Genomic DNA, 14,960 nt, shown 5'->3' on the forward strand with positions numbered 1-14,960 from the left:
GTAGTGCGAATGGTGCAGCTGTACCAAAACAGTTATAATGAAAACATGCATGGAACATAACAAAACAGATAATCACAGATAATCCGGTAAGGTAATTTTACAGCGGACTTTGAGATCACCATCTCCTCTTAATTTAAATGAGAAATTGCAAATGCGTAGTATTACTCGCTTTACTTCCCCTTTTTTAGGAGAAAGGTGCACTTCATAAGGTCTCCCTTTCTTTTATGCAAAGTTCTCTTTGAAACTATTACATTACTGTGTAATGTTATTAGTAAAGGGAGAGAAATGGCGGATATTAAGCTGTATCTGAAAGTGTAGTGGAATGAACTGAGCTGTGCTCAAAACTACACTAGAAAGAAAAGATTAATTCTTAAAGAAGAGCTGTAGAGTGAAATTTTCAAAATCTTTGCTTGATATTCTTTGATATTCAAGATGTTGTGATTTCAACTTTACTGGAAAAGAAAGGCCCTTAATGACCTCTTTCCAGACATTTTCCTCCATGAAGATCTGACAGTAAAGATTGGTGATTTCGGGCTGGCTACTGTGAAGTCACGGTGGAGTGGTTCACACCAGTTCGAGCAGCTGTCTGGGTCAATCCTCTGGATGGTGAGTACTGTGAAGTATTGTCTCTGTGTGGATCCCTCATAAGATAAGATAATACAATACAATAAGATAATACAAAGATAATAGAATTTGTTTTTTTCACATACCCTGACCTTGCTTTCCATGACACACAAACAGGGAGAGAAGCTTGGGGTCAGAGCAAAGGGTCAGCCATTAATCCAGCCCTCCCGGAGCAGTTGGGGTTAAGGGTCTTGCTCAGGGGCCCAATGAAGTAGGATTCCTCTGCTAGCCGCAGCAGCTAATACAGCAGCCTTTTGATTTTGTTATACGACAGTGTACCTCAGGCGATCATCTCAGGGAGAAGTCATGGAAGGATTTGATACTTTCTTGGAGCTATTGAAGTGCATGCAGGGCATTGATCCTGTAGTTCGCCAGATTGGACAGGATCTTTACGATCCAGTTGGCCAGTGCTTTACGAGTTCCAACTACCTCGCCCATATGGCCAGGTTTGTTTTCAAACCATGCAGGTAAAAAACAAATTTATCAGTAGGTCCTCATCACCATTGCATTTATAGGATTTGTTTGTCCCTTAAATGTGTGAAATAAACTCAGTCCAGATGCACTTCACCCAGAGGCTTTATTCTTTTTCCGAATTTGATTGTTGACTGTGGCTTTTGTGGGCTGAGCACAGCATGTGTCTGTGATAATCATCAACATCAAAATATTAAAAGGACTCTGTCCTAGAAAATATCCAGGAGTGTGCCACTAAACAGCTGGACCGAAAGGAATGAACTGTAATGAACGAGTAAAATAAATAAACTTTAACTTTTGTGAGTGTTCTGTAAGGACTTGTTAGGTTGAAGTTTTTAAAATCATGCAAGAATGAACAAAGCTGTTTCAAGCAGATATTACATAGTTCTGCCTCTCAAGGACAGTGTGGTCATAAGGTGTTCTTAACGCGAGTCTTTTGTTCCCTAGTTGAATTTTCTTCGTTCCATTGGAGCCAGTTTGACAGTTTTCTAGGTGTAATCTGTTGGTGGTGCCTTACTTGAACACTTCAGCACAGCTGGACACCGCTAATTTAGCAGCAACACAGGATTTGAAATTGAGTAAAAATAGATTCTGAACTGAGATGCTAAAACCTTCAAAATCATAATGTTGGACGGCTGTTTCCAAGACACACACCCATGAAACCAAAACACTGGGCCCTTCAAGAACCTGTCAGATTTAATGGGACCACTTAAATGAAGGATTAGTAGTCTTGACTTCATCTGCTATTATGTTTAGTTAGTGGTTAATGTTAGTAGCAAGTGACAGTTCTCATAGAAATCGGTGCCATCGTAAGCAGTTGGATGTTCTCAGGGTCCTTGTAGTTCTGTTTTCTAATCCTTAACATGACTGAGTGCAAATAACTGCCCTCTATTTGGATGCTTTGCTTCCAGGCACCAGAAGTGATCCGCCTGCAGGACAAGAATCCATACAGTTTCCAGTCCGATGTTTATGCCTTTGGCATTGTGCTTTACGAGCTCATGACGGGACAGCTGCCCTACTCCAATATCAACAATAGAGACCAGGTGAGGCATAGCAGCTCACAGAGATTGTTGGGTGCTCATTAAATGTTTTGAACAAGGAGAGTCTACCGAGGGGCTCTGTGATCAGAGGTTCAAGCCTGGGTCGTGTTACTGACTGACAGTAACTAAGTGACTGACATTTGCTGGGTGCACTGAGGGTAAGGTGGTGCTAGTTGGCCAAGGGTGCAGTCTCCCGACTGCTGCAGGCTCTTCTCCAGGATGAGGCTGTGTTGCCTGTGAACTGATTAAATTTGAGTGGCTCAAAGGTGGGTGGCTCGGAGTAAGCTGTCCACATTTCCTCATTCTCCCCTGTGTGCAGTTGTGGGGTTTGTACACACGGGCCAAGACTTTTAAAAACCACATTTTCCAAACAGAGAGGTTATAACAAAAACACGATTGATAAACAAAACTTAAATAAAATTGGTATATTTTAATCCCCATTTAAGATCCCATGTTTTTTTTGGGAAGCTTAGAAACCTGAGTTTTATTTTTATCATGTAACTCGGTTTGGTGTCGGCAGTTGTGTCTGTACATCGTGGGTTGCAGACACAACCCCTTCTCCTATTCAGGGTGACTGAGGAAGCATAGACTCTGACTTGCACACACATCACACTGCTCATCTTTAGGCTCATCGCAAGCTCTGCAGTGATATACAGGAGCGCCAGCGGAAATCGCAAGAATGGCTGTTTTGCTGGGACCAATGAAAAGCCCAGGCAATCAATCCCCAACCTACCTTTGGCAAAGCTGAACCACTCATGTCCAGATTCCTGGACATGAGGGCCTAATGACATGACCCAGACTCGTATGAGTTTGACCCTACCTTTCATAACAAGTGTGACCCTTAGATGACTTTTTTTTCCCCCTCTTTTAACCTCAGATTTCCAAAACATCATATCATGTATATATAATATCTTGTTTGAATGATAGACTTTACTCGTGAAAAGAATGACATATGTCCTTTTATTAACCCAGTTGAATGTCCAGGTAGAAATACAAAATGAAAATAATTGTAGCTCTTGTTATTAAACGTAATAATTTTATGTAGCAGTGCCGTATTTCTTTTCATACCTCAAGACGTTCTTCAGATAACATGAAGTTGTTAACATTGTTGAATCCCAAACCTTGCACCAAATGTACTGTATTTGAACCACTGCGTTACCAAGAACAGAAAAAAAAAGCTGTGGGTGCTTCCTTCATCAAGACCTGACTAAAGTAAGGCTGGATTAAAAGATATAGGACAGAGATAAGCCAATAATGAAATAAAGTATACAATTTTAAATATCCTTTTACACTCAATCACATGTGATTAGACATGCTCCTACATTAACAGAAGGGGGAAGAAATGCTGAATTCTATAGACAAGACAATCTCAAAATCTGCAGGTTTTTTGTGGATGATGTTTATCAGTGTAGTACATCACCCCTTTTCCTTCTGGTGGAACAGGTCGAGCACTGAAGACTCTCCTCTGTTTCAGATTATTTTCATGGTGGGGAGAGGCTACTTGTCACCAGACCTCAGTAAGGTACGTAGTAATTGTCCAAAGGCAATGAAGAGGCTGATGGCAGACTGCTTAAAGAAGAAGAGAGAGGAGAGGCCTCTATTCCCACAGGTAAGAAACTTAGAAATATGGCTTCGTTTCCTGCTAGCTTGCAGTTGCTTTATGAATTATTTACTCCTAAATGTTGCTTAGTTCTCTTAATTTTTTCCTAATGTTTTCGACAGTAGCTTTTGTTCCTTTTCCAATTCAAACAGAAGTTTCAAGACGACAGAAAAGCATCTTTTGACAAGTTCAGAAAGTTCAAAAGCTGCCTCACTTTTTGCCCTTTTCAGTTCACTTAAAAAAAACTATCACAACGTAACTCGCATTTTGTTTGGCCTTCCTGCTTTCCAGAGTAAATTGGAAAATATTTTTTTTTCTTCGAAATAAACCAGCAAAGTTATTTATAGACACCAAGTTAAGATGACACTGCAGTCCAACCAGACAGTTTAAATATGAGAGCAGTTTGGAATTGGGCAGTGCTATATCTGTGGATACTGTCATGTCTTTACAGATTCTAGCCTCTATAGAGCTCCTGGCTCGCTCCTTGCCCAAAATCCATCGCAGCGCCTCTGAGCCCTCCTTGAACCGGGCTGGCTTCCAGACTGAGGACTTTAGCCTATATGCCTGTGCCTCGCCTAAGACGCCCATTCAGGCTGGGGGCTATGGTGAGTTTGCCACATGATAAGCATGATAGTGTGCTGTCCATAAAACGTGTAGAATACCAAAATGATGTGTTCAACTTGTGTGAAATCTTCAACAAAGGCAAAGAGCACTTTACAGGTGAAATTTGTGAGAAAGCCACTTTGGTTTTGTTGCCACAAAAATTCAGTGAAGTGTAACTCCATCCCATAATTAATGCTTTGTTGTAACAATTGTAACTATTAAGACTTGATTAATCTACAATGATTAGCGGTTTATATGGTCTACAAGGTTATCATACAGATTAAGTCTCATAATGTGCATGATTAATTAGGTATAGAATTGTATACTCAGTCTGAATGTAATTTTGTATGTAGAAGTCTCAAGAATTTAAGAAAGAATGTGCCCAGCTTCTTTCTTGCACAAAATCAAAGCAGTTGTTTCAGCTCCCCCAGCTAATAACACACTTCAGGATTCTTCAATTTTGTGGGCGCAGGTTTGACCAGCTGTGCTTTTGTTTGTAGCACTGTTTTCGTAATATTTGCCTTGGCAATGAATGCTGTATCAGTAAGCTGGTTTGGCTGAGCAAGCTGTCCAAGGTGGTTATGTAAATGTCCTTTGGGACAGATTTAATGTGATGTAGTGGTCCTGAATCTGCAGTACAGAACACAGAGGAAGATGCATTTTTGTTAATATTGAATAATGAGATGCAGTCTGTAAGAAGTGCTGTCCACATTCAATACACATTATTTTTAGCAGAAGAATGTATTATTTCCAGCGTAAACGTTTGGAATAAAATGTTGGAACATGTTATTTGAAAAGGGAAATCCTTTCAGCTCATTGTGCTCACGTGATGCCTTCAGACTAGGAGTTTCACTATCATAGATTAAAGGTGATTTCTGACTCATGAGTGGTGTACCTATTGAGAGATAGCAGAACAGGACAGGTTATAAAATTCTCAGATTCTGATTGAAACCAGGCAATCCTCGGACCTTAATAGGAAATCCCACTTGTATCATGTGACATTCTAAGCGGACATAGGATTGGGCAGATAGAGTCAACAGGAGCATCCTATGTTTTTACTTCTGCATTCTGTTCTTAGGGATTCCTACCAAACAGGGTGTCCTCAGGGTGGCAGTAAATGAATAAGTATCAGAACTGGATATCTGTAGGAGCCTTGGTTTGATCTTCAATCCAGCCATGTTAAGTTTTACTATGTCTTTTAAAACAAATTTAGCTGGAAGGATTCCAGGATAGTACTCGCATTTGTTTTTAAACTGATCCTTCAAGAAGAAATGTCAAAACAGCATTTCTCTTGTAAGCATGCCGTGTATTAGGTCTCTGGAAATTCAGATCTAAGATTTCTTTTTTGCTTTTTGTCTTCAACAGGAGAGTTCACAGCATTTAAGTAGCAGATCAGATTCCACCAGTACATCACTTGTCACTTTTTAAAAGTCTTGTGTTCCTACAGTGGGTTCATCCATTTAAAAATTAGTTACAGGAATGTGCTTTTTTCCTCTCAATCTGAAGAACAACAACTGTGCTTAGCAAAGCAAACAATCTTAACTTCTGACGAAAAAATCACAGCTATAGAAACGATTTAAAAAAAAAGCTAAAGTAACATAACGCAAAAATGACGACGCTAAACAACACAAACAACGTAAAAGAAGTTGTGGAAACCCCATAGGAGACAGAAATCCACGCAGATGGTCTCCCTTCGGAAAACCTGAAACCAGAAAGGAGGGAAGAAGGGAGGAGGAAACCGGAAAGGAAGGATGGAGTGCAGCTGTGGCAGAGGAGCTGCCACACCTTGGCCTCCCCAGGGACTGGGCGAGGTGGGATACAGAACGGGATCTGCACTTTGTCACGAGGCACTGGAGGGTGATAAATGGAGTAGCCAGCGCCGGCTGCTGATTGGCTGGAATTGGCTGGCAGGCCTGCATCACATCCAATCCCTGCGCGGCGCTGGTGGACACAGGGTCAGCCCTGCTTAAAGATGACTTGAATGATTTTTTTTTTGTCTTTTTTTGTTTTTGTCGTGTGGGGACTGGTCTTAAGGGGGAAGGGCTGGCGTTTTGCGTTTTTCGCTTGTCTTGTGCTCGGAAGGGAACCGATGTCGTTGAAAACTTTATTGGAGAGAGTCGGTGGTGGGATGGGGGGGAAGCGGGGAATTCCTAGTACATTCCTCTCGAGTTTAACCTGCTGGGCTTCTCCATGATGCCCTTGAGAAGCTACTTAAGAGATTTAACAAACGTGGTTGAGGTGAACCCATTTCTGCTTCATCTGTCAGGCTTTCCAGCACACGTGGACACCTTTTTATGTTGAATACACCTTACACTCCCATAGATTTCCTGGATTCCCTTGTACCCTTGAACCCTGGCTGAAACAGTGAGGGTAGTGGAGGATAACAGTGTTCTTGGGAATATATGTCCACATTTTCTGCTCCAATTTCTGTAAAAACAGGGTAATTGAAAAGAGTGACAGAAAATGGATGGACATGTGAAGAGTTAGTGATCCCAGGGTTTAGGTGTCACTTTTAAACCAGAAAAACCAGGTTAAAGGAGTGAAATGACTTTATAGGATGCCTTGGCTACCTAACAAGCCTCAATTCCAGAATTATGAGAAAAATACATATTGCCTTCTTAGGACAACTTACTGCAGCCGGTAGTGTTCGGAGGTAACATGAAAGAACATTTTCCTGTTGGCCAAGTGTTCTCCTGAAGTAAATCTGACTGAGATGTTGTAGGCCGGAAGGAATTAAGCAGGGAATGTTTCATTGGTTGTGTTTTACGTCTAAAGGCATCATAACACTCTGTGCCATAACTCCACATGAAGCTGCATTATTTCATTTAATGTATGCTTTATTTCTTGTGTGCTTTCTTTTCTTGTGAACAGTGTTCTTTTTGTGGTATATGTGTGTGTATTATTGATGACTGTTTTGAATTTATTCTACAAGAAGTTTGGTTTCTAAATCAGCTCTGTGCTGATTAACGAAAATATAATAATTGTTTACCTAAGTGATATAAAAAAATCACAGTGAAAAACGATATGTTTGAAGTTGGAAAAGTGTGGTCACTGCAGTATATTTGCTTAAAACACATACAGTAATAAGTTACCTACTAAAAACAATGTCAGAGCTAGGAGGTTCTGAATCTCAAATATATTAAAGCTCTGGTTTGTTTTTTAATCATATACACAGTTGGCTTCTTATTCCACAGATTATTTTAAAGCTTATAACTATTATTTAAGAAATATTTTTGCTACGGTGTTTTTTTTTGGACAGGCAGGCCTGGAATGTCAGAATTATTTATGTAAAATTTTATTGCTCTGTTTTTTACTCTTTTTGTCTTTAGGTGCTGAAAAAAGTACTTCAGAGACATTAGCTCATTTGCACTTTTCATTGGTAATTGGTCCAAGCAGATGCAGAAAAATAATAAAAAGTGCTGTTAAAGCTCAAATCAAAAACGATTCAGGCTGAGACTACAATTTAAGACTACTTAAATTGTTTTGAATCACAACTCGAAGAACACTTCCCTTGACTGGGTGCTACACTTTGATTCAGTGCTTGTTTACACCAGTCACCGGTGTCCCTTGCTTTACTAAATATTATCGAACACAGTCCCTCTTTTCTTACAAAGCCCCAAATGTTCTGCTGTTTCCCTTTCAGTAGGTGGCAGTGTGAGCCCTCGTTACATAAAAACACATTTCATTTGAAATAGAAAAACTCCACAAACCAAGGCTAATTTATTTCAGATCTGTTCATGGATGGCTGATGGACGTGTTTATTGGATGTGAACTTTTAGAGATTAAGAAGCTAGGAGGATTGGTAATAGATACCGAGTTAACCGCATTTTGTAAGATTTAAGCATAAGGTTAAACTGAAATGTGTATCTTATTGTGACCTGAGATACCCCACATTAGTTCAGCTCACTACAGGGAGGTGAAAGCAGGGGACTTGCATATGCTGGTTGATCCCTCTACAGTGTAGCAAAACAAAGGGAATGTTTTAAAACCATTGCCATCTAAAGCCTACTTTTCTAAACACTAGTAGAAGTCTATCAAGACTCCAGGCAGCCATGAGAAAAGACTAACAAAACGGTCTTAGAAAATGTACAGTCCATGACAGTCTCACAGTACCTACAGAATAACCCAGCTGAGGTGCGTCGAAACGATTAATATACCTTAATAGTTAAGAACATGAAACCACTGGGATTAAACTACTGGGAAAATGTAAGACATTTGTACTTTACTTGAGGAAAATTGGTGCATTCTTTATACAATTGCAGATTTTTTGTGAATGCATCTTTCTATTTGGTGAAACATTGGAGTGGGATCTCCTGCCACATTTCTTGTGAATGTAATGATATATATATATTTCTGGAGGAGAAGTTAGATGAAGGCACAAGTGTTTTGTGCACCCAATGTTCAGGGGTGTCCAGGTGAATGAAGGCATCTTTTGCAGTTGAACGAGCCTGTTGTGGGAGGTGTACATCCCATCAGTTACTTAAATATCAGAGAACACTTTATGTGTTACAGGGACATGGCAGGCAATTGAAGTTTATAACTCTACATCCTGTTGCTTTTATACCTTATTTCTGCTCTCAGAGGGTTTGGTTAGTCTTTTTAAGACCATGCCAATAATCGTTCTTTATGGGAGGGGTCTCTCACAGGGTACTTATGCTTATTATCTTTATAGAAGATAATAAAATAGGAGTATATGAAGTACACCATGTGAAAGGTCTTTCTTGCTTTCAAGGCTGGATTTATCCAGTATCCCTCAATATGAATTTCCTTCTGCATGTGGATACAGGTTTCACACTTGTTTTCACTGATAAGAACTTATTGCAGTCTGGTGTCATAAATCTCCAGATTGTTTGTGTTTCCTGCAGCACAGACTAGAACCAAGGAGATCAAATGTGGATCCCTAAACTTTATAAAGTTCTTGTTTCTTTATTTTTTAGCCTATGAATTGCTGCCGTTTGTGCTTCTGTGGGACCACGCTTAGATTGTATCTTAAGTGTTGCGCATCGTACAGTTTTTTTGGCTTTCAGCGAGCAACCTGTAAAAAGCACATCTTTAGAAGAAAGCATTAATTGCTTGTGGCTTGTTCCCCAGCCTTCCGAAGTGCTCGACACAGTGCATGTACCATCCACTCTGTAGAGCATGATCAAGTGCTTGGCTGCACCTCTTGTGAACACTTTATTTTTTGTTTTTTTGATGATGGGAATGATGAGCTGTCCTTTGAAGCGCAGCGTATATATTACATCCTGTAACCAAGGAGCTTTGTGTAGTGGCAAACCGTGAAATTGCATTCCCCACTATGAGATGCATGTTGAATCTGAAAGTTAGTATGTTAGCTGGTGATCTTATGTGCCTCAAACATAGTACAAACCCTATTTTTGGAATTCAGCAAAGAGAGTTATGTTGTATAGGATATGTAGATTAATGCATCCGCTCTGTATTTTACATTAAAAATGGACAAATTTCGATGGGTGTGAGAAGTCATCCGTTGATGAAGAGTTTGCATGGAAGGTGTTTGTACAATATCACAATCACAGCATTAAATGCCCTGTGGTTAAGGTTACGCAGTAGAGTGAATGAACCTGAGTTCTGAGGTTGCTATAAGACAGATTTATCACATCATCTTAGAGAGGGACTTGCGCGGCATATTTTTGGAACATGGATTCATGGAACACATTTTCAGATTCAGAGCAGTGCTTTATTATATATTGATGAAGCTGCAAGTTCTTCTATAAAAAAAGTGAACTTATGATTCACTTTTTTTTATTTTCCAGCATTTTTACTGTAGCTACAGTGTCGACCTTGTTAGATAAATTGCCAAGTTGCTGATTGGGAGGCATTAGGAGTTTTGGATTAGTAGGTTTATGGCCACTTAACACTTACCAGGAGGCAAACACTTGTTTTTGGTATGCAATGGAGTCTCTTGCTGTGTGTGTGAACCTGGGGAGGTCATCAGGGGGATGCCAGGTTTAGAAATCTGCTGTACTCCATATTGCACTCCTGGCTGCTCTGTCATTTTCACCAACGGTTATGATTATTTATGACGGTTCCCAATTTTTCAAAACATCTGAAAGATCTTTGCATGGATTTTTCCTGATTTTTACATGCAGGACTGAATTACCCAGAATAGCCCTGTCAGGAATTTTTTGACTGAAGCAAGTACGTGCCCAATATTGTTTTTGTTATTTCTGTGTATGCGTATCACAATAGATTGTGGTCAGTTGCCTGTCTGTCATTTTGTTTTTTGTGAAAATTCCAGTGGTGAACTGTGTGGATGCAGATATTGTTTGTATACAAAACTGAACCTAGTGTTTGTTGTGATAGTAGAAGCAGATTCAATGGTGAAGGTCAATGTGCATTCATCTGAAACTTTCAGATTGGGGACAGGTTGGAAATGGATATGATCTCTCTTGCGTGTGTATAATGAAACCATTTACACCAAGACTGTTTCTTTCAAAGCCAGTAAAGTTCATAATATGTCAGCCAGGTCTTCAGTTGTGTTATTTAGAATTCTTGAAAAGGTTTTTGCTTTCATTGAACGAAACCTTGTGGAAGACCATAAAAAAACAGTAAACAGATCTGCCCTTAATTAAGAAGAGGATGTCCCTGACAACTGTTCCACATTCTCCATTAAGCTGGCCTGTTCTTTCCTGTTTTGTTGTAATTTCTCTATACATTTGTCCCTATATTTTTCAGCCTTATCCTGAAAAATCTGCTGGTCTTTGCCTTGGCTTTGTCTTTGTTAAAAGCGTCCTTCTTATATAATGAGTATCAGCTTTAAAAAAAGGAAACACTGGGGTGATTTTTGGATTGAAAGCTGAAATTTGTCTTTATAATGTTACCAATTGAAATACTATGTACTATGTATAAAGAGTTACAGTTTCTTACTGTACCATAAAAATGGTTCTGGTTAATACAAGTCAGGTCCTCAGGGTATTTGTATACTGTTTACTGTTGTCAGTCATTTAGTTGTATGCACACCCTGATTTTTATTTTTTTGTAATGTGCACAATTATTTATATGGAATTCCTGAGATTTGTTTTGTAAATTAAATTACTAAAAATATTCCTCAAGGCCCATTCAGAACTGTTTTATTTTTTTTTTCTTATTTTGAAGGATATTTCTAAATCCATTTGGAAGCAGAAAAAAATGAACTTTTTAGTATTTTCGCAACAGCTTGCCCTAAATTTATGGTTTAATCATGGAGACGTGTTGTAATTTAAATTAATCTTAACTGCTAAATGCAAAGTGGTTTGTATTAAAGTAATATTGGGATACTTGGAAATGCTGCTGAAATACAACACAAAATCTATGGATTTATGGCTAAGTGTTTTATCTTTTGGTGAGAATTACATTCAGCACAAGAGACGATTTGCTGTTTTCATCAAAATAGCTTTCCTTGTTAGTGGTGACAGCTGAAGTACTTGAGGCATTCTGTCACATACTTTAAACTGTTTTGCCATCTGTTTTTGTGCTTTAATTTTCCATCAATTCCCAGAGCATATCGATGCTAGTTGGAGTCTTTTTCACTTTCCTCCTAAGCTTATCACATAGCAAATTTAATGTAATTGGGGTCACCCAACTGGGGAGTCCAGTGTATCAGTTTGAAAACCTGTTGCCGTTTGGTGAGTTGTTTCTATTCTTGTTGACTAACAAACCTCCAGTTTTTCCTCCTAATGGAATTGTGAATTGGTACATTGGCAGTGATACTCCATAACAAGTATCCCTTCTGTTTTCAGGATTGTCCTTTGCTTGTGTGCCAGCAAAACCACCTTAGTCTTTCAATATTGTGCTTTATTAAACAGCAGACCTCTATATAGTGCAGTGCGCAACCTCAGACAATCTTACCCCAAGTTTTCTTTGCCCACATTGCCTCTTCTCGAGGTGAAATTTAGTTTGCACACACCGTTCCCTTTGACTGTGCTTCTGATCAATCCTTATACTGCAGTGCCCGTTTCTAATATTTTTTTTTACATGAACTCGGGTGTTTGATCTGCAGCTCTTCCTCCTCGTTCCAGTTTACATCAAGTAAGCCGATTATTTCAGTAAGGGAATTGTTTGCCTTGGTCTTTTTAAAACAGCAAGTCAGTCCTCTCTTTCTGATGTCCTTCTCAGTACACCCAGCCACCTCCTCTTGCGAAGATACCAATTTTGTTTTTAGAGTCGCATGTATCGTTTTCCTGTCTTTGTGAGATTTCAGTAATATTTGCTGGTGTCCCAAAAACACGGCAGGCGGTGTATGTATCGCATATGTAAGGTCATCTGTTTTTTTTTCTTTAAACACAAAGCCAACCTGCAGCGGCAACAAGGTAACGTAGTCTTGAACATATTGGTACCTCATAGGAACAAGGATGTTCCGTGTAACATTGTGGACCTAACATATTCAAAATGAGGAATTAATGGGAGTGTACGTTTTAAGATTGCTGTATTTATTTTATATATATTTTTTTATTTTTGAAAAGAAGAATGTTGTTACAGAGGTATATCTTTTAAGCGTGTTCCATTTGGACAAACTTTTAATTTGGACGTCACAGTCACTTTGTACCGCAAGGCCATTGTTAACGTTTGATTTTTTTTTTTCCTGGAGGTTTTTAGTGCTATAATTTACCCTCCTCTGCACCCCTCTTCCTTGCCCCACAAACAAATTTCTGCCAACTTCCCCTACATTGCCTGCACCTTTTCCAACCACCCCCCCCTCCCCCACCCCTCCTCTGCCCACCTTTGGGAAGTTCATTTCACTTGTAAATTTGTACAATGAAAATATTGTCAGTTTGCTAGAAGGCATGGAGACTAAAAACAAAAAAAACAATTAAAAAAAGTTTTGATAGATGAAATTCTGAGAAACTTTATTTCTGTGTAAAAATATTTAAAAGACTGTATTATATTAAAGGAAAAAGAAGTAAATGTATTTGTTGTGAATATGAGAAACTGATATATTAAAGAAGTGCATGAAACATTGCCAACTCTGAATTATTTGTTTCTTTTGCGTATGTGTTCAGTTCCTTAAATTTATGACTTGATTTATTACTGAGTTCATTAACAAGATTATTGCTTTTGTTTTTAAATGGTGTGTTCCCTTTTCATTTTGGTCACGCAAGTACCTGGGGATTTATTAAATATGACCTTGTATACAGTATATGCGTTTTTATTTCTCAGTGTTTGGATTTATTTTTTTCACTGTGAACACAACAAACATTGAGGCCAATGTTGCGTACAAAGTAGTACACCAAACACATATCATCTCTCATATTCGAAGTATTGGTATAGCGTTTTTAGAAATGTATGAACTTTCTGCCAGGACATAGGTGACATTGCTCCAGTTTGCACGTGTGTATGGGCTGTATCCGTAAAACCGTTCATGATGTGCTCCCGGTTTTGTTTTCTAAGGAGGACAAATTTGGACACTGACACAAAACGATCAAAGATGATGGTTGATATTCTAAAGCTTGTTAGTTTTAAGAGTAACCGATTTAAATGTTTCGTTTTTCATTTTGCAGCGTTCAGCTGGTAGTTCATTTCAAAAAAGGGGTGGTAGAATTAGCACATTTATGAATAATGATGTGTTACAGTAACATAAATCTTTGTTAGTTTAGAATTGCTGCTAATTTTTTGTATATAAAGTACTATGTCATTGTTTATATTTATCATGTAATATATTATTGTTCAAATCTGGACATTGTTAAACAAAGGCACAAGACTTGACTGAAAGGCACAGAACCCCAGGCTCCCTGTCTGGTTCACTGTGCGATTCAGACAGCCACAGCAAAATGAAAACTCGCATGCTGATGCAAGAAGAGCTGTGCTTGCCCTTTGGGTGCGTGTTAATGGCGTTCACTTGAAGGCAGAGTCTTCCTGGAAACACGGGGCTCACGCTGGGACAGAGAAGCACATTGCCCAGGTGGGAAGACTTTATTATTATAAATGGAAGGTCACAGGTTCTAGCTCCCTCTGCGATTATGTCACCACTGAGTAGTAGGTGGGGGTGTGGAACAAGCTACACAGCTGTGTTGTTGATCCTGATACCCTTCTTCCAACAAATGTCTGGATGAAATCTTTGGTTCCATTAACTACTACAGTAACTACCAAATGAGCTAGATGGGCCCCTCTTTTGGAACGGTTCTTATATGTCTGTAACCTTACCAGTGTCTTTTGGAGGTAGATGGAAAGCAAGGTAATGTATCTAGTCAAAATCCTTGCACACATACAAACTTTAAAGCTCCACACAGACAGATGCCCAAAGCCAGAATCTAACCTGGATCCTTGAGCTGTGAAACGCCAGCGCTACCCATCTCGCCAGCATACCCCCCTCCCAGCACATCTACATCTCCTGAAGTTAAAATTTTAACTTTTATTTTTAAATTTAAATATTATCTTTTAACATGCAATCTAGAAAGAATCCAGATTGAAGTTGAGTGAAATTAGTTTGATTTTCAAAATTGAGTACACTCCGTTTATCAGTTCAAATGCAGAAGAATGGACAATAAGAAGGGGGTATTGTTTGGTTTGAAAGATTTTTGTTGCAGGAAACAACTCCATTTTACAAAAATGATCCACAAGTGTTAGTTGACATTATATTCAAAAAGGGTATCTCCAACATCCCTAAACTGAAATGTTTTGTCTTTTCA

At 39.0% G+C, this 14,960-nt stretch overlaps 1 protein-coding gene across 2 annotated transcripts in view; it reads left to right on the forward strand.

Annotated features, from left to right (window-relative positions):
* The window catches only part of braf (B-Raf proto-oncogene, serine/threonine kinase), a 49,282-nt gene extending 35,989 nt beyond the window's left edge, over nt 1–13,293 (forward strand). For both annotated transcript variants that reach the window (XM_015352843.2, XM_006633493.3), the window contains 5 exons: nt 488–606; nt 2,007–2,138; nt 3,610–3,744; nt 4,187–4,340; nt 5,704–13,293. In XM_015352843.2, the coding sequence (XP_015208329.1) occupies nt 488–606; nt 2,007–2,138; nt 3,610–3,744; nt 4,187–4,340; nt 5,704–5,726 (563 nt within the window). In that variant the 3' untranslated portion in view covers nt 5,727–13,293. The remainder of the gene's footprint in view (nt 1–487; nt 607–2,006; nt 2,139–3,609; nt 3,745–4,186; nt 4,341–5,703) is intronic.
* Nucleotides 13,294–14,960: the final 1,667 nt, after the last annotated feature.

Source organism: Lepisosteus oculatus, chromosome 7 (genome assembly GCF_040954835.1).
Source record: "Lepisosteus oculatus isolate fLepOcu1 chromosome 7, fLepOcu1.hap2, whole genome shotgun sequence".
In the NCBI taxonomy this organism is placed as follows: domain Eukaryota; kingdom Metazoa; phylum Chordata; class Actinopteri; order Semionotiformes; family Lepisosteidae; genus Lepisosteus; species Lepisosteus oculatus.